This window comes from Natator depressus, chromosome 1 (genome assembly GCF_965152275.1).
Source record: "Natator depressus isolate rNatDep1 chromosome 1, rNatDep2.hap1, whole genome shotgun sequence".
In the NCBI taxonomy this organism is placed as follows: domain Eukaryota; kingdom Metazoa; phylum Chordata; order Testudines; family Cheloniidae; genus Natator; species Natator depressus.
The window spans coordinates 252,202,623-252,222,096 of NC_134234.1; the positions used below are offsets into that span (position 1 = coordinate 252,202,623).

General features: G+C 50.1%; 1 protein-coding gene across 2 annotated transcripts in view; it reads right to left on the reverse strand.

Moving 5' to 3' along the window:
* LARGE1 (LARGE xylosyl- and glucuronyltransferase 1) overlaps positions 1 to 19,474 on the reverse strand; it is a 370,873-nt gene that overhangs the window by 160,030 nt on the left and 191,369 nt on the right. For both annotated transcript variants that reach the window (XM_074941326.1, XM_074941319.1), the window contains exon 5: positions 17,221 to 17,344. In XM_074941326.1, the coding sequence (XP_074797427.1) occupies positions 17,221 to 17,344 (124 nt within the window). The remainder of the gene's footprint in view (positions 1 to 17,220; positions 17,345 to 19,474) is intronic.

Genomic DNA, 19,474 nt, shown 5'->3' on the forward strand with positions numbered 1-19,474 from the left:
CAGAAGGTATAACACAGCAGCTTTCAGGAGGGAGAAGTGTTCAGGCTAGCCTGGGCCCAGAGCGGGGGGGCTTCCTCGACACTCGTGGTCTTCCACCCTCCTGAGTTACCTGGTGGCCTAGAGCGGGGGGGCTTCCTCGACACTCGTGGTCTTCCACCCCCTCAAGTTACCTAGTGCCGCGCCCAGTGTCACCGATTATCCCCCCCCGAGAGTGCCCGGCAAGATGGGCACGGCTGCGGGGTGGGCAGTTTGGGGGTGGGGGGTAGACACCCACGTATTATAGGGCCCTCCTAGATGACAATGACGATGGTATCCACAGCGGCAACGGCTGGGGCTGGTGTCTCTCGCTCTTCCCCTCAATCAAAGGGTTAGACGGAGGGAACCGGATGGGGTCACCGAGCAAAGAACCCCGGACAGCGCCCACCGCTCTTCAAAGGTGTCAAGGGAGTCGGTGGACGCCGCCCAGAGGAACTCCGCCCGGATACGTGAATGTACTGAGGATAGGAAAAAGGCCCTACAATCGCAGGACGTTTCATGGGCCAACCTCCTCTCTCTGGTTTTATAAATGGCTGTTTTTGCCAAAGCTAGGAGGAGGTTAACCAGGAGATCCCGCGATTTTGTGGGGCCATGTATGGGGAGTGTATAGATAAAGAGGAGGGGGGAAAAATGAAGCCAGAAGCGCAATAGAATATTTGTGAGGAGCCGAAAAAGGGGCTGCAATCTGGCACACTCTAAATAGACGTGCGGCAGGGTTTCCCTCACATTACAAAAAGGGCAAGTATCCGGGATGGAAGTAAACCGTGTCAAAAACAGGCCCGTGCTCACAGCTCCGTGAAGGAGCCGCCAACTGATGTCTCCGACGGGCCTCGGGACCAAGGTGGAATACAGGCTGGCCCACCGAGGTTGCTCACCCTCCAAAGCTGGCAGGAGGTCCTGCCACTTTGTGTCGGGGCGGGACACCAGGGTGTGGGCGTGAAGGGTGTGAAGCGTGAGTGTATACAAATATTTCCGTGGTGCAAGTTGAAAACTGACCGGCTGCAGTTCATGCAGCCGGCTCGCAATGAAAGGGTGAGGGGTTTGTCGGGATCGGCAGGGTAGGGGCCCAATGGAAAGGTCCGGCGGGCCTGGGGTAGAGGATGGGCATGGTGCGCCCTCGCGCAAGGCTCGGTTGACATAAGCCCGAGCAGCGGGGGTCAAGGCGGCCTTCACCTCCTGAAGTACGCGCCGGGGAGTACGGGGGCTGGAGAGCCCCATGCGCCGAGCGAGCGTCAGGGGATCCAGCCAGTCTCTCCGGTCGTAGTCCAGGAGGTCTCCGACCCTCGTGACTTCCGCCAGGACCAACCTCTGGCGCACCGAGCGGGACTCCGCCACCTGCACACGGAGTTGGGGGTTGTGTAGCAGGGGCTCCGTGAGGAGATCTGCTCCCGCGGTGGCCGCCACGGACCTGGTCGTTAGAAACAGTTTCCAGGTCCGGAGGAGGTCCTGGTAGAAGACCGGCAGCCCGGAGAGGTCTCGCGGAAAACCTCTCGGACAAAGGTAAAAGAGCTGCCGGTCGTATCGGAGCCCTTGGAAGCGGCGCAGGAAGGCGTGCGCCAATATGCTCCACGTCGAACTACCTGCACTGTAAAGGAGCCTCTGCAGGGCCTGGAGGCGGAAAACGCGGACCTGAGTGTACAGATACTTCAGGCCCTATCCTCCTTCCTTCAGGGGTAAATGAAGAACTGCAACAGGGGCCCAGTGCGTTCCTGACCAAAAGAACTCTAGAATCAATCTCCGGAGGTGGGTCAGGAAACCCGGGGCCGGGGCCAGGGTGTTGAGCCGGTACCAGAGTGTGGACAGGACTAGTTGGTTAAGCACCAGTGCTCTCCCTCGGAGGGAGAGACATCGGAGTAGCCTCGTCCATTTCCGGATCCGCTCTATCACCCCGCCCTCCAAATTTGCCAGTTCTCCGGCGGGGAAGGGTGCGTGGCGGAAAGGTAAACGCCGAGATAGAGCAGAGGACCCGCGCTCCACCGGATGGTCTGAAGCGCGGGTGGGAGGGAGCTTACCTGCCGCCAGTCCCCCACCGCCAAGCCAGAGCTCTTGACCCAGTTGACTCGGGCGGAGGAGGCTGCCGAATAGATGGCCTGGCATGCCTCCACTCGCGCCAGGTCGCCCGGGTCCTGGACCACGAGAAGTACGTCATCGGCGTATGCCGACAGGACCAGCCGCAGCTCCGGCTCCCGCAGCACCAACCCCGTCAACCTCCTGCGGAGGAGACAGAGGAAAGGCTCGATCGCAAGAGCGTACAGCTGGCCCGAGAGGGGGCACCTCTGTCGCACTCCTCGCCCGAAGCTGACCGGTTCGGTCAGGGTCCAGTTGAGCCTAACCAAACACTCCGCGGAGGCATACAGCACCCGGAGAAAACTCACAAACTGAGGTCCGAATCCAAACGCCTGCAGAGTGCTCAGGAGGTACCCATGGTCTACTCTATCGAACGCCTTCTCCTGATCAAGAGACAGGAGGGCGAACGACAGACCATCTCTCCGCCCGAGTTCCAAAAGTTCTCGGACTAGAAATAGGTTGTCAAAAATGTTGCGACCTGGGACAGTATAGGTCTGATCTGGGTGGATCACGTCCGCCATCACAGACCCTAGCCGCAGCGAAATTGCTTTCGCTACGATTTTGTAATCCGTGCTAAGGAGTGAGACGGGACGCCAGTTTCGTAAATCGCGGAGGTCCCCCTTCTTCGGCAGCAAGGCGAGCACCGCTCGCCTGCACGACAGAGGGAGGACCCCGCCCTGCAAGGACTCAGCCCAGACAGTGACTAGGTCTGGGCCGAGGATGTCCCAGAACGCGCGGTAAAACTCCACGGTCAGCCCGTCCATGCCCGGAGATTTATTGGTGGGCATGCGGCGGAGGGCTTCCGAGAACTCGGCCAGGGTGAGAGGCAGCTCTAGGCGCTCTCGGTCGCCCACGCTGACCGTGGGGAGGTCCTCCCAGAGCACCCTGCAAGCGCCAGGATCGGTCGGATCCGGGGAGAAAAGGCTTGTGTAGAAGTCGTGGGCCCTCCCACACATCTCCTCCGGATCCGTGAGGGGGGTGCCGTCTTCCGCTAGAAGGCAGGTGACGTGCTTCTTGGCCCCCCTCGTTTTCTCCAGGGCATAGAAGAAGTGGGAGCCGCGGTCCATCTCCCGAAGGAGGCGGATGCGGGACCGGACGAAGGCACCTCGGGCACGGTGGTCCTCGAGGGCCCGAAGCTCCTCCCGCTTCTCCCGGCACGCTCCGCAGAGGGACGGGTCCTCGGGGTCGGCGGCCAGGCGCCTCTCCAGCTCCAAGACCTCCCGTTCCAACTGCTCTATCGCCGCATTTCTCCGTCGGCTGGTGCCCCGAGTGTAGTCACGGCAGAAGAGCTTGGCGCGTACCTTCCCTAGATCCCACCATCGCCGCACCGAGGGAAAGGCACGCCACTGCTCTCGCCAGGCGAGCCAAAACTCCCGGAAGGACGTCACAAAGCTCTCGTCCTCCAATAGGCTGTTGTTAAAGTGCCAATAGGCCGGCCCCGGTCTCTCTGCACAGAGGGAGACCGTTATAGTAACTAAATGATGGTCGGAAAAAGGGGCCGGCCGAATGGTGGAGGAGTGAGCCTGTGAAAGATGGAAACGGGATAAATAAATACGGTCCAACCGAGAGTGGTGTGACCGATGGGCCTCCACCCGGACAAAAGTGAACGTGGAGGTGTCATCTGGGTGATGGTCACGCCAGACGTCCACTAGGGAGTGATATTCAACTATTCCCCGGAGAATATTCGTGGCAGCCGGGCTCGGCTCGGCTCCTGAGCGGTCCTGTTCCTCGAGGGTGGTGTTAAAGTCCCCTACCAGGACCAGGCACTCGTGCGAATCTAGGGTGCCGAGAAAGTCGGATACCCGCTGGTAAAATTGTGGCCGCTTTGGGCTCATTTGCGGGGCATAGATATTAACAAGGTTGACCAGGAGCCCCTCCATACGGACTCGAAGGTGCAGCAGGTGGCCCGGCACGACCTCAGTGACCCCTAGCACCTCGGGCCGTAGGGTGGGGGAGAACAGGGTCGCCACTCCAGCTTGCCAAGTCGTGAAGTGGCTAAAGTAGACCCCGTTCCCCCACTCCAGCCGCCACCTGTCCTCAAAGGTCGGGTCCGTATGGGTCTCCTGCAGGAAAACTACAGAGTACCCCCCTTCTCGAAGGTAAGAGAGCACCTGGGACCTGCGGAGAGCCATCCTACAACCCCTGGTATTCAAGGTTGCAATAATAAGAGGCATCATGCGGAGGGCTGGGGGGGTGGGGGTTTCTCAGTGGCGGGGGTGTTCGTGGCCCCCGGCGGGTTGCGCAGCAACCCGTGACCCATCCCGTAGATGAGTAGATCGCTTCGGAAGCCGCGGGCCCGCTCGTAGGCCGCAGCACCGCGCCTGCCTTGCCCTCTGCCCTCCTTTATAAGGGCCCTTGTGGCCTGAAAAATTTGATCAAAGTCCCCCCAGAGCTGAAGAGCTAGCTGTACCCTATTGCGGGCACCACGGGTGTGTTCTAAGAACTTCCATAGTGCATGCCACAGCTCATGGGGGGATGGGGTTACGGTTCCCGGGGTATTCCCCGGTGGGGCTCTTAATACAGCCTCGTGGTCCGCTAAGGCGGGTAGGCAGGGTGCAGACCACCGACGGGGCGTCTGACAGGCTGGGGTTATTAAATCCATTTCATGCCTTGGGGTGGAAGGGGATGGCGGGGGAAAAATTGCAACTCCTAATGGGTCGCGACTAGAAAGTGCAAAGACTGCTCCCTGGGAGGAATCTGCAAAAGGTGGAAAAAAAACGGCCCCAGGGGCGGCAAGAGCATTGCAGGAGGGGGTAAACTGGGCGGGGGCAGGGGAGGGGGCAGGGGCAGAGGTAAGGCTCTGGGATTCAGGAGGCAAGCAGCTAAAGGAAGGTGCCTCCTGAGCAGAGTCAAGGGTTAAGAGGTAAGGGAGGGGGCTCCCAGTAATGCTAGGCGCTGGCTCCGCGGTGGTCTTGGTGGCCGTGGCATCAGGTGGTGGACCACCTTCTGCAGGGTGCTCGCCCGGGAAGGCAATCAGGGGGTGGGAGCATGGGGAAAGAGGGACTGGGGTGAGGTTGCCCAGCTCGAGGCCAGCCGGGAGTAGATCATCCTCTCCCTGGGTGACCGGGGTCAGATCTAGGGCCTCAATCTCCGCATACACGGAGGAGAGGCCAACGCCTGCTACCCCGGGGGCCTCTCCTCTAGGGCCCGCCTCAGCGGTCGCCTCGGGGTTCGCGGGGGGTTTGGATGGTATCCGGGCAGAAGGGGCGTCCTCAGGGGTCTCTGAGGGGAGGGTCTCCCGTGGAGGGGGAGTTCTGCCCTCCAAAGCCAGTCTGTCTTCCCCTCCCGACACCAGCGGATGGATCTCACTCGTGGTCGCAGCGGAGGGCTCGATATCAGTGCCTCCCTTCCTGGTCTTCCGGGGGGCTTCCGCGTCGGATGGATGCAGCGGAGCTCGAGCCTTCCGCTTGCTCCGTTTCCCCTGGACTAGGTTCCAGCGCTCCATAGCATCATCTGGGGGCTGGTTAGCAGGGGTCGTGTCGGGGGGCGGAGGCAATGGTTCAGGGGTTCGGGGGGGTAGCGGTGAGGCAGCATGAGGAGGGGGGGGTTCTCCTTGGGGCGGGCCCTCTCCTATGCCCAATAATATCTTTGTCGCACCCTCCTCCATAGGCTCTGCCGAAGTGGAAATAGCAAGGGTGGGACTCCCTTGCTCGCCCGGGCGTTGTAGGGAAGGAGTCTCCTGGGCCCGGACGGGAGCAGCGATGGATTGAGTAGGAGGAGGGTTGGTGTCAGGTGCCGGGCAGCCAGGGGCGTGGGCAACAACGGGGCCGATGTCCTGCCGGGTCTCGGGGGTCTCGGGTGCCCCTCCCCCCCGGGCCAAAGGGCAGTCTCTGCGGACATGCCCGGCTGAGCGGCAGAGGTAGCACCGGGCCTCTCCGGTGGAGTAAAAGACCCGATAGCGGGCTCCCTGGTAGGGGACTAGGAAGGACCCCTCGAGCACCTCCCCGTCACGGACCCCCGCCAGCGGTAGAAGCTGCACTTGCCGGCGGAACGAAAGGACGTGACGGAGGGTGGGGTCCTTGCAGCCCAACGGGAGAGGGCTGATGACAGAGGTAAGTTTCCCCAGGGCGGAGAGAGCGGGTAACAGGGCAGCATTGGGTAAAAAGGGGGGAACGGAGGTGAGGACAAGGCGAACGCCCAGGTCTTCTAGCGGCTCTAGGAGGACAAACACCTCCCCCACCGCCAGGCCCCTCTCCACCGCCTCTTGGGCGGCAGCCTCCGTAGCTAAGAAAAAAACGACCTTCCCATACATTTTGGAGGCCGCCACAATAGCCGTGGGTCCTACCACCTTCGCCAACGCCTGCAAGTATGCCTCCACGTGGGGCGAGGCGGGCACCAGGAGGCAACGGACACCGTGCTTCCTGGTCAAAGTGGGAAAAGGGCCCCAGCTGCTGGTGATGGTAGCGGAGGCAGTGGGTGGGCGAGATGACGAGGCGGGAGGCAGGGGGGAGCCTGCCAGCGCCCGGGCATACGTCCTGGGGGCCGGGGGAGGGGCATTTGCAGAGCTGGTGGAGGGAACTGCGGGGAGGGGCGCCGTGGTCGATGACGAGGCCACGGCTGTGGGGGCCGCCCCTGCCATGGAGGGCCCAGATGTTTTAGCGGGGCCCTTTCCTTTCTGCCCGCCCTGGCCTTTGCGGCCAGCTGGCAGGGGGTTCCTAGAACCTGAGGGGCAGGGGGCGCAGCAGCAGCAGTAATCACTCCGGTGCCTCCTGCTGCCGGTGCCCCAGCAGGGGCGGTGGCAAGTATTTTGACAATCGTGGTGGGGGGGGCAAGGTTGGGGGTTGGGCGGGGGTGGGGTGGGGGAGAAACAGCTAAATTTATTAAAGGGGCCTCGCCTCTCTCATTCCCCGCCATTGTGAGCAGGGAGGGACGGGGAGACACCGGAAGGAGAAGGGGGGGGGGAGAAGCGAATTAACCACTCCTCCCTACTAGGCTGCAGGAGGGGGGAAGGGGGGGAAATACCAAATGGGGTGGACAAGGAGGGGGGGGGAATCCAATAATAGGGGCAGGCTGTAAACTAAGCAGTCCGGGGGGGGTGTGTGTGTAAACCCACGCACGTTTGTCCAAAGAGTCTCGTTTGGTCGGCTGTTATGTCCGGTCCGAAAGGCAAAGTTCAAAGCAAACAGCTGGATCCGAAAGCGGATGGCAGATTGCCAGCAGGGACGAAGCGGCGGGGGGCCGTGACAGTTGTAGTGATGGTGGAGGGGGTGGAGCGGGCACCGATGGACCAGGGGGCAGCTTATTTCCACACCCCCTGTGCCGCCACAAATGCAATTAAAACACAGTCAAACTCCCCCCCACGAGAGTAGAATTCGAAAAATTACTCAATCTTACGGCCCCCTTCACGATGATTCGTAGCTTCTTGAATTATGTCTCCTGTCTTCTGAAATCCTTCTTCTCCGGCCGTGTTGGCTGTGTTCCAAGGCTTCCGGCATGCTAAGAATGTTGTAGAGATAGTCCGAGCTGCCAGCAAAGCGGCTGGGTCTGGGGGCTTTCACTCCCCCCTCCGGATAGCAGAATCGGCAATCTTCCCCCCCCTCCTCCGGGGGTTCAGCTAAAACAAATAGCTGCGCCCGAAAGCAGGCGAGGGGTGCGGGGGGGTGCTGGCTGCAAGATGGCAACTTGTCAGCAATCCAAAAAAAAAAAAAGCAAAAAAAAAGACAGAAAATCAAACCAAATCAGCAAAGCGTCCGGCCCGGTCGGGGGAGGAGACTAAGGCAGGGTCCAAAAGTAAGAAAAATCCAGGCCAGGGGGCTTTAGGAAAGAAAAAAAAGCAAATAGCTGAGGAGCAAGCGAGGGACGGTCCCGTCCTCCAACAGGGAAGGTTCCAGAACAATCAGGAACCTTCTGGAGACAATTAAGACAGTATGATTAGAACACCTGCAGCCAATCAAGAAGCTGCTAGAATCAATTAAGGCAGGCTAATCAGGGCACCTGAGTTTAAAAAGGAGCTCACTTCAGTTTGTGGTGTGCGTGTGAGGAGCTGGGAGCAAGAGGCACTAGGAGCTGAGAGTGAGAGCGCAGACTGTTAGGGGATTGAGGAGTACAAGCATTATCAGACACCAGGAGGAAGGTCCTATGGTGAGAATAAAGAAGGTGTTGGGAGGAGGCCATGGGGAAGTAGCCCAGGGAGTTGTAGCTGTCGCACAGCTGTTCCAGGAGGCACTCTAGACAGCTGCATTCCACAGGGCCCTGGTCTGGAACCCAGAGTAGAGGGCGGGCCCGGGTTCCCCCCAAATCCTCCCAACTCCTGGTCGGACACAGGAGGAGTTGACCTGGACTGTGGGTTCACGAAAACGGCCAAGCTGAGGGCTGCCGTGAATCTCTGAGGCAAGCAAATCCGCCAATAAGCGCAAGGCCCATCAAGGCAGAGGAGGAACTTTGTCACAGTATGCAAATACATGCTTATTAGCTGCAGCCATCAGAGGTCTGGCAAGCTTCCAAGCAATTCTTGGGGTCAAAGTGTGGAGCCATCCAATCTACATTTTGCATGGTGTCAAGATATAAACTGGTATGTCGCCAGGGTCCACTGACCAGAATAAAGCACAATACGCTCTCCTCTATAATTGCACATTATTTATTATTCAAGGTCAAGAATACAATCAATCAGTCGTAAAAAAATTATAGTTGAAGTAGGAGCTTTTGCTTTAGTGGATTTTTGGGCAAAAGTCTCACGAGCCTATTTTAGGGTGATAAAAGTGGGTAAAATAGCCTTACCTGAAATTAGTGGTGTTAGCCAAGAGATGCCTGTCATAGAAGTGACCATCTAAAATAATAGCTAGCATGTATTTTTTCCCTTTTAATATGGGACACTCTAGTTGTGTGTGTCTCGTATAGGACAGAATATAGTGTGATGCAACTGGTAAGTGGTGCAGAAGAAACTGCTTTAAGGGAGAAGGTGCTCATATGGAGCCAATGGCAGATTGATGACACCATGATAACTCTGATGGAATGATCAAATAGATAAGCAATTTGTCTTTATCTTTATTCAGAAGGTAAATATCTCAGAAGGTAATCATCTCAGATTTTTACCCACCCCCGCCTCTTTACTTTTAGTTTTTTGCTCCCAGAACATGACTAGAGGGACTTCAAAAGCTCAAAATTCAGTATCAGTAACATCTCAACAGCAGGTGGCACACACTTACCTGCTGGTGAGGAATAAACGACTTATTCCGTTAGGAACCACCAGTTCCTTTATTTTCAGCAAAAGCAAAGTATTAGCAGAAAAATAAATCATTCCCATCACTGCAGGAATAGAGGACAGGTGAGTGGGGAATCTATTACATTGCAATTACTTCTTTAAGAGCTCAAGAATTACAGGGAGGAATTTTATTTTTTCCAACATTAACTATGATAATAGATTCTCATTCTTGGAAACTAAAAGCTCCAGGAATGCAGTCTGGGGAAAAACACACTGACAATGAATAAAACTTATTATAGTTATGAGCAAGCAACACTAACAATAACCCAAAGAGGCATTGAATGTAATGGTACAGAAATGTATTATTTTTTGTTTTCAACAGAAAGAGACAAGATCTCTCTGAAACAATACAAAACTAACTAGAGAAACATTCTGAAAAAAATAAATACATAATGGGGGTAAGAGAGAAGAGCTCCTCCAAGCCAAGAAATAACAAGCTGGATCCTAACTATGACAATTCACAGCAGTTGAGATCAGGCCCAGATTCTGTAATAATGGCAGGGCAAATATAATTTCAGATTGCAACAAAGTCCCAGGAGTGATGTTTTGATAAAGCATTTAAAAGGAAAACTCCAAATGTCTGCCTGCGAATATCCTGGATAGTAACTGATCTGGGGCTGGCTAGGATCATTGGCATCACTCTGAATAAATGTACCTTAGCATAGTATTGTATTTTATCCCTACCTAAGGGATAACAAATGAGAAATGCAGTCAGATAGACATCAAGATATAGTTCTTAAAGAGTCAGGTAAAACAATAAAACTGGATAGATATTCTAATGGCTTTTACCTTCTCTAGACAGAAGCTAAAGGGTCCATTCAGTTGTGGAAAAGAGTCGCACGAGAAAAGCCAAAAGCACATGAGATTAACAACAGATTATAATACACTACATTGAAATTTCATCACCAGTTTTGGAGGAGTGAGTCCTATGCACCATCTTGTCCTTGTGAAACTTACTGCAGATGGAACAACCATTTGAGTTTGAAGCCTGTTTGCTGTGAAAACTGATGTCATTGCCACTAGTAATAAAACTTCACGTTAGGAACTCAAGCTCCCTGATATCAAGTGGCTCAAAAGAAAGCTTTGTCAGCATGGCAAAGACTATATTTATGGGGTGGCCCTTAAGTAATAGGCTTCTCATGAACTTCAGCATAAAGCATGTACACAAACCCAAAGTTAGGAGGACTGACTGTAACCCACACTGAGATGGATATTGAAGGTGTGGAAAGACAGAATTTGGCCCATCACACACAGATGCACTGTCAGAGATATGTTGCGGCTTGTAACCACTGAGACTCTAAATGCTCTGGGAAGGTGTCTCATGAAGAGGCAGGTAGGTCATGGGTAAACTGAGCAGCATTTCATCATGAGTCTAATGCTCATAGCATGGTCCTTCCTGATACATTCTCTCTCTTTATTATCCGCTCCGTACAATGCAAGGTATCTTGGACTCTTAAAGGGAAAGGGAAATATCCATGTCTGCAGTGCTTCTATATATTGCAGTTGTTTGTCAGAAACAAGCTAGGACCAAGCACTTTATGATGCTTTCTAACAATTTCAGGACCCTGGTAGTGGTTTAGGCTTTTACTTAGATTCCTTCCAGTCTGCCATCTTAGCTCAGCCTATCAGTCGGACATGGCAATATATGCACTCCAGTTCTTTGTAAATCCACTAAACATTTTGTAAAAACATGGAGACTAATACCAGTCCTCAAAAGAAATACCTCCCTGTCACATTAGTGATAGTGGGATGGCATTTCACAGTTCAAGGTATCCCTTAGACACATGTAACAGTCTACAAGATCCAGAAAACATGGCTAATATTTCTCTTTCCAGCTCCTCACCCATTAGTGGCAAGAAAAGAACCGATGGCTGAAAAAGGGCTGACCTTTATCTCTTATCAGGAGTTATAGGAGGTACACACCATTCATTGAAGAGACAAACAGCTTCACATTTCAAACTATATTATAGGCTTTCCCTCTGAGTCGTGCACTAGGAGAATAAATCCAAGAACAGGGATCTACTAGAATACTTACATTTGAGAGAAAAAAAAAAAGTGTTCAATACAGCAGGCCCCTGAGGCAGAAGCAATAAGCTCCGGTAGAATGCAGCTCCAGTACTGGAAAGCACCACATATGCAGCAGTCATTTCTTAGCACTTTCTCTTTCACAGCGTGTGAGTTTGGATCATTTTCATAAAACTGGATTATTTTTTCTGGAAAAATCTCAGGTACAGTCATATGTCTTTTCTCATCCCCTGGTAAAGTTCTTGGCTTGAGATGCTGAGTGTCTTGGTACCATAATGGCAAAACTGAAGTATGGAATACCAAAGAGGAGTCTATTGCTGTTGAACTTTCAGAAAAAAGTATGGTGCACATGTGTGTGCAGTGCATGTGTGGTGGTGATGGGGAGGCTTGGCTCATTATTTACTCAGTCTATGCATGAAAAAAGAGAATGGCAAGAGTAGCTTACCAGTGACGGTGCAATGAGGGCACTGATTTCCCTTTGGTTCCATAACAGAAGGAGCCCCAAAGGGTGCTCACAATTTCTACTGTGATAAGGTACAAAAATGAATAAAAGCTCTCCAAAGATCCCAAGCAGGTCAATCCCAGCACCAGTAGGTAGTATTAATTGGTATAGTGGGCAGGGCACAAGCCTTTACTTTTGAAACTCTGGTTCAATTTCTGACTTGGGACTGGTAACAATTCGTTTGGGAGTCTCTGAATTTACACCTGTGAACAGCCTAAAAACTCTATATCACAACACAGCACAGTTAGCAGTCTTTGCTCAGGATATAGCCCAGGCAGGAGCATTAGGGGTTGTTGCAGGTCAGCACTGGGGTATACTGGCAGAACTCTGCGGGGAAATGCTGCACTCAAAGTCTCATATTGACTCACAACATTTAAAAAAAAGCAAGGTTCCATGACACAGAGCTCTGCTGTAGCAGTTCGTCTTGCTTTTCTGATGGCCTGCTCCCCTTCCAGAGACAAGATTACAGGGAAGGCTGCTCGTAGTCTACTCACCCACTTCTAGCAACAAGACTGTAGGCACATGGATATTTCTGGAAGTCTTCTCCAGGAGCAGCAAAAGCCATCCATACAACTGACATTCCAGTCATTTCTGGTCTGCCTTGCTGGATTCTCCTTTGTTTCATTGCAAGTCTTGTTTTGAACAGAAGAAATCTCAAGACCCACATTCAATATGCTTTTATCTTAGCTTTTTTACCAAAATTCAGGGTCTAAATAATGATTGAAAATATTTGTATTTTTAATTTATTATTTTGCATGGACTGGTTTGTACAACAGAGAAATTGGGACGACAGAGGAAGTAGCACTTTGGCTACAGAGTATGTATGAATAGATCTTCTGGGAGCATAACAAAGGCTCTGTTGTGCTCCAGATTTTGAATTACCATCCATTTTTTAGTGGACATAGATTCCCGCCCAACTAGTTTGTTGGGAAGAGACATGGCCTTCAAAAACTAGTTTATTTAAACCCAATCTGTAGCAATGAAAGACAAAGGAAGGAAAAACAGTACAGGGAGTTTAACATGATAGGATTGTACTAACCACAAACATTTTTCATAACCTGAATTTCCTGATTTAGGGTGTCTAATGTTAAAAATTTGTAACAAACAACTCCAGATTAATGTAGGACAGAAGTAAATCCAGATCTTAAATAATATAAGGCTAGTGGTGGGCATCCATTTCCACAGAGTTTCTCTGACACAGATTCTATTTTCATGGGTCTGAGATCTCTATTTTGTTTGCTTTTTCTTTATCATCCCTTAAAAGGAAAAGGCTCAGGGGAAGGAGGAATAGATGTATAATAGAAACCATATACACAGCTGTGCCACATTACAAAGTCAAATCGCTGCGCTCAAGATTTAAAAAGGAGCATTTGAAGTATTCACAGTAGCAGGATGAAACCAGATTTGTGGGATTGTTGGGAGTAGAAAATCTGGATAATCAGTGGTCTTTGCCTTCTTTTTTTCCCCCTTCTTCTTGCAGCGTAGACCTGCAAGCTTCCCTAAAACCTTGACAGAGATGTCATCTAGTCAACAGCCTTATTTTCACTCCCTTCCTCTGGGACACTACTTGCTGTAACGCTAAGGAAAATAATATACATTTTAGACCCTGCCAAATATTCTAAGCCCCAAATTCTACTTTTGTAAAGTATATAATCTGGTAGGGAGTGTCCTCTGAATCCTAAAGAGCTATTTGAAAACAAACATTCCAATGCTGAGAAATTCATCTCAAAAGACACTATTTATATAGGACCTAGGCAAAACAACCCCTTTCTACTGGCTCAGCAGAAGCAGTCAAGAACCAACGACTATTCTCAGGACTTTGTGAAAAGGCTTGTGGAAGCATCGTGGATGAAGTAAACAAAAACTCCTAACTCCTGCTCTATTAGGAACAATGGGTGTGTATGTCCCTGTTTACCAAATGGAGAAAGGACAAAGACAGAAAATTTTCATTTCTGAGTTGCTAACATGGTGCTACAACACACAGTGAATACAAGGAAAATTATAAAAAAAAAGGTACTTAACAGCATCTTAAAGCTGACTGTAAGGAGGCAGAGACTGAAAACGTCTAAACTTCAGCAACTGTGACTTACATAGGAACTGAATGATTTCAATGGAACAGTAGAGGGTCATCAAAAGCAAATATAATACATACTATATCATGCATATGTAATTTCTGATAATGGTACAACTGGTAGCAAATTATTCCACAACCCGCAGACACTTTCCTAATGCTGACCAAGGTAATAAGGTTCTCACAAGTACGTGTGAAAAACAAACCCAAACAAGTCATGCCAAATTTACTACCGAGATTACCTCAGAACCATCAGAGTAGCCTTTTGTTGCCCCCTCCAGAAAATGCCAATTTGTTGTAACCAAATGTTCTGCAGAAATGTTTTGGTTTCAACAAACTTCTGTGGAAACACAAAGCAGGGTTCCATCGGAAACCTGGCAGGCTGCTGGGGAGCTCACACTGCCGGGACACACAGCTTCCAGACAGCATTGCCATGCTGACTACCTCAGAGTAAGGAACCCCAAAGCTGCCAGTCCAGCTCTAGCTGGTGGGGCTCCCAGTCTAGGCTCCTTGCTCTGCAGCAGGGTGCCTGGAAGCCCAAGCTCAGGATGCTGCTCTCAGGGCTTCCTTACTCCCTGTCCTATAGCCAAGACTCTCAGGGCTTTCAGGCTCCCTGCTTTCTGCAGGGGAACCCCCCAACTCTGAGGGGCAGCCCGAGGAGTCTTCTAGAGTTGGGAAGCAGCTGGCTGCTCCATTTCATTTAGGAAAAAATCAAACTGAAATGTTTTGATGTTTCTGAAACAAAAACGTTTTGGAATTTCTGTTCCATAGAATATTCTGAGTTTCAACCTGCTCTTCCTCAGAAACATGTTGGTACATCCTACTGCAAACTTGGCTGAAATTTGCAGGAGGATCCAGATGAGATTCAGCATTATGTGTGTCATGTGTTGTACCCACCCCTTAAAACTCCACTGATATCAATGACTCTTTGCAGTCACGGGGTCTGGTTCTGTGCTGTCACATTCACCCATGTTGAGTATTATTTCATACTCTGTGACTAGGCTCCCTGAGATCAGTGAAACTGCTTGTGTAATACAACACACTTTAAGTATGGGTGACTGTATTGGGATGGTCTACTTTTTGTACATATCAATAATTGCACCACATAAGATCTCTCTGTTACCTTTGACCTAACTAGCTTGGAACAGACCCCAGGGATAATGAGGAAAGGACTAGCAGATCAATCTTGCCAAACTGAGACACTGAACAAATTCTGTTTATGCCCTACCGTCTACTGTAGGGGACATATAATATACCTATATAGAAACCACAACATCCTTCTCTGCATTGAATGTTCACAGCACTAAGGAAGGTACCTAGCTACCCAAGTTGATATCTGCCTGTTGCTTCATGTGGAAAATATGTTAAAATAATGAAAACAGCAATGAACAAAGTATTTTTCTCAAGGATCATCTTTCACTTTTACCATCTTTCCAAAATATTTTGTTCTCGAGATCCTAGCAAGTGGTGTGCTTTTATTTTACCTTAATTAGCACAGCAATTTGCGAAAATTTGTTTTTCCCCTTTCTATACAGTCTTGGTCAAGTTTAGCAATGAGTAGATTGATATGCTATACAAATTAATGCCACCATCTCCAAATCCTAAATTTTGAATAGCGAGATCTACCTGCACAGCTGAAAAACATGCACCCCTGAAACTCAGTGTTGAACCTCTGTGATCTAATTAAAACTTCGTAACTGCTATGGAAAGATAATTACTTAAATAAGTGTTTTAATTATTTTTTCGAGCCTTCCTCAACTCCTAATTATTCCTTTTGAAAGACAGTCCAGACAAAACAGCAAATTATTTCTGAAAAATTATCAATACACCACAGAATGTGTGCTGTCTCCACTGCTTAATTTGTAATGAAAGAGGTGCCAGGGCTCAAGCAATCAGGTGCTGGGACTCAAACAAATTTTTTACTTTCATAACTGATGAGACAAGCCTGGAGGTGCTGGGGCTATAGACTGCCAAGCTTCGAGGTGACAGGGTTCAGCCCTGGCACAAATTAAGCACTGGATGTCTCAGACTATGACTATGATTTTTGTCATGCAAATTTTTAGTCAATTTCATGGCAGTGGTACAGGGAAAAATCCCAGTGACGAAAAGGTCAGAGCCCAAGGTGGTGGTGGGAGAGGAGGAACAAGCCCACTCTGCATTCACCCTGTAACAGTGTCCCGCAGGGCTGAGCCTGGCTTCCTGTTCTGGGCGTTGTGACTTTGGGTGCTAGGTTGCAACAACAATCAAGTTTGGCTCGTACACCCTTCCAGCTCCATCTAAGGAGCGGCAGATGTGTCAAACCTAAGTGGTGCTGCAACCACATGGACCAGATCACACACTTGGAGCGGAGAGCCAGGCCCAAAGGAGCTGCCACTGTGGGGGTCTCAAACGTTATTAAAATTCACGATTACCATGAACACTGTGACCTCCGTGCCAAAATCATAACCTAAGGCCTTGTCCTCACTTACTGGGGGATTGATAATCAGCGATCGATGCATCAGTGGTCGATTTAGCGGGTCTAGTGAAGACCTGCTAAATCGACCGCAGATCGTTCTCCCGTCGACTCCTGTACTCCACCTGAATGAGAAGCGCAAGGGGAGTCGATGGGAGAGCGTCTCCAGTTGACATCGCATAGTGTGGACCCCGCGGTAAGTAGATCTAAGTACGTCAACTTCAGTTACGTTATTCACGTAGCTGAATTTGAGTAACTTAGATCGATCTCCCCCCGCAGCGTAGACAAGGCCTTACAAGCTTGCACTCCTCCTCCTCCTCGTAGTTCTGACCAGGGGTCTCTACTCCGCCCTACCAGCACCGCAGCCACCTCTTCTACACATACCTTGTGCCTGCGGGGATCATGTGTCAGTGGCCCCACAGTTATGCAGAGAGCCCTCTGCAACCCCACTGTCACAGAAGTAAGAGGGGGGTCCCAGCGTAGACAAGCACACATGCCGCAGGAGTACTAGGAGGCCGAGTGCTTACGGTACGAGAGGCTTAAAATTCCATCTGTTCTACAAGAAAGCTGTGTCGCGTTTACAGGGAAGTGATGTTATTCAATGTAATTCACCTCGAAGGACAAGAAATCTTCTGCAAGGCAGGTAGATTTTAAGGCTCCTGGACTAGATGTGGTACTAATCACACATTGCGGTAGCTGTAATGCTCTGGGCAACACAAAAAGAGTTCTGATTAGTTCTGACTGAGTTCTCAAACACACAAGCTGGAATTCTTGTCAGCCAATCAGAATGCTACCTCAAAACCAGACAAATAAAGTAGAAATAAAGAAAAAATAAAATGGCTTGAGTTTGTTTTGTTTCTCTTTACCTTGAGCTCATCTGCATCATAGAAGTCTATGCGCACAGCAGGGACCATCCAGGTCTGGAAGAGAGTCGCCAGGATCTGTTTGGCAATAGCATCTGCAATGAGGTGGAAGTGAAGAGGGTTTCGCCTGGTATAAAAAGGGAGAGAAGGAGACATAGAAACCTTTGAACCAAGCTCCAATTATAAACAAAGGACACCGAAATCTACAAAACTTTACCCAACTCTACTATAGCATAACATACAGCACCTAGCATAATGGAGTCCAGGTCCATGGCTGAGGCTCCTAGGCGCTACCACAATCCACATGCATTAATTAATAATCACAGAAACATAGGATCAGCTTTTCAGCAGAATGTGCATCGGTGTGGTTCTATTTACTTCAATGGAACTATGCTAATTTACATACACCAGATGAAGAGCTGGCCTATAAAGTCCAATTCAGTCTTCTAAAGGATAATAGTCCACTTTGGGGACCTGAACTGACAAGGTGATAGCATTTACCCTTCTGGGTCACCCTGGTGGTCTCTCTGTGTGACGACAATACTTGCCCCTCGGGAAGCAGGGAGAAGAGAGGTTCAAAAATAACCCCCCAAACATGGTGGTGTTCCAGTCCCATTGAGCCTGCACACACACAAAACACACAGGTATGGTGACGCTTGAAAAAAAATCATCTTTTTTTTTAAATTTCAATGGGAAAAAAAACAAATTTTTATTTTCAACCCTTCCCCCTGATTTTTATCAATGTTAATTTAATGCAAATTTCTTCAGAGTGTCAGGAGCCTGGATGAGCCCCCAACTGCGGGGAAAGCCACCTGGCTTCTGAATGGCTCCTATCAGGGGCTCGCACTCCTCCTCGTAGTTCTGACCAGAGGTCTCTACTCCGCCCTACCAGCACCGCAGCCACCTCTTCTACACACATCTTGCGCCTGCGGGGATCATGTGTCAGTGGCCCCACAGTCATGCAGAGAGCCCTCTGCAACCCCACTGTCACAGAAGTAAGAGCGGGGTCCTGGCCAGCACCGCCTGCTGGTGAGTGAGAAAGCAGATCCGTGACAGCAGGGCTAAAGAGGGTGCTATGTGCCACAGGGCTGGCGACACCCAATCCCTGCAGGCACAAGGTGGGTCAACAATGGATTGATTTTTTTTCATTGATTGCAATGTGTCCACTGAAATCAACGTTGACCAACCTTTATCAATTGAAATTGAATCCTGCCAAACCTAGGTACGGCCTAGTCATCGGTGCTAGGAGAACCTGGAGCTAGCCATCCCAAGCCAATGCCTCTCAGCTACTGTAAAATTAAAGGCCTCAAGAAATTGATTGGATGGGTATTGTAAACCCCCTTATGCCCCTACCCCCATAAAGAAGGAAGGGCTGGAGGAAACCAGACACAAAGAGAAAATTCTGTTTAAAAATGTGTCCAACTCAGATTCACACTAAGATTCATATGAGCTGGGCTAAATCAAATGCATCCAATCAGGATGAGCGATTAACCAGAGTTAACTGAGTTGAAAGGTTTGATAAAGCTTGCAGAACACTTTCACTGCAATAGGAGCTGTGACATTACAAACTCTTTGGATAAATCACCTTTCTTTGCTTCCCTCTTTGGGGGAGGGAGAGCAACAGCCTGATCTTTATTCAACTTCCGTGGTAGGAGTATGGAGACCTGTCAGTGAAATTTAGCAATGATTGGTAGTAAGAAGGAGTATTGCATATTTATCCATAGGCTGGCAACTTCGCCATCAACAAAGAGGGATGGGAATTTGTGAAAGCCACTAAGAAGACAGATGGTCCATTTAGCCCTTAGCATCAGCACAACCTTCTTTTGATCTCCTGGGAGGCATAATGGAGTCTCATTTATGTGGAATTTATAAAGGTAAATGGGTGCACTTGTCAAAGGACATTTTTCATCCACAATGGAGGAACGTTTAATTTCAGATGCTGGGGAAGGTGATGGTTGCTACTAAATTCTGCAATGTGAATAAGAACTGGGGGAATCCATGTATATTTAGGACCATGCGTGTTTAAGACAGTCCATTCTACTTTGCTTTGGTTTCACCCAAAAGGTCAAGTGTCTTCTCTTTCCCTATTCTCTGCCCCAGAGAACAATTTGTGCATTTTTTATTGTCATTCACTTTCTGCTCTAAGGAAGGGCATTCAGTTTTTCCTCAATGAACACAGTCAATCAAAAGAGCGTGAACATGTTTAAAATGAACAGGATATAAAATGGTAGCACATGTTCCAGCAGAAAAAGACAAT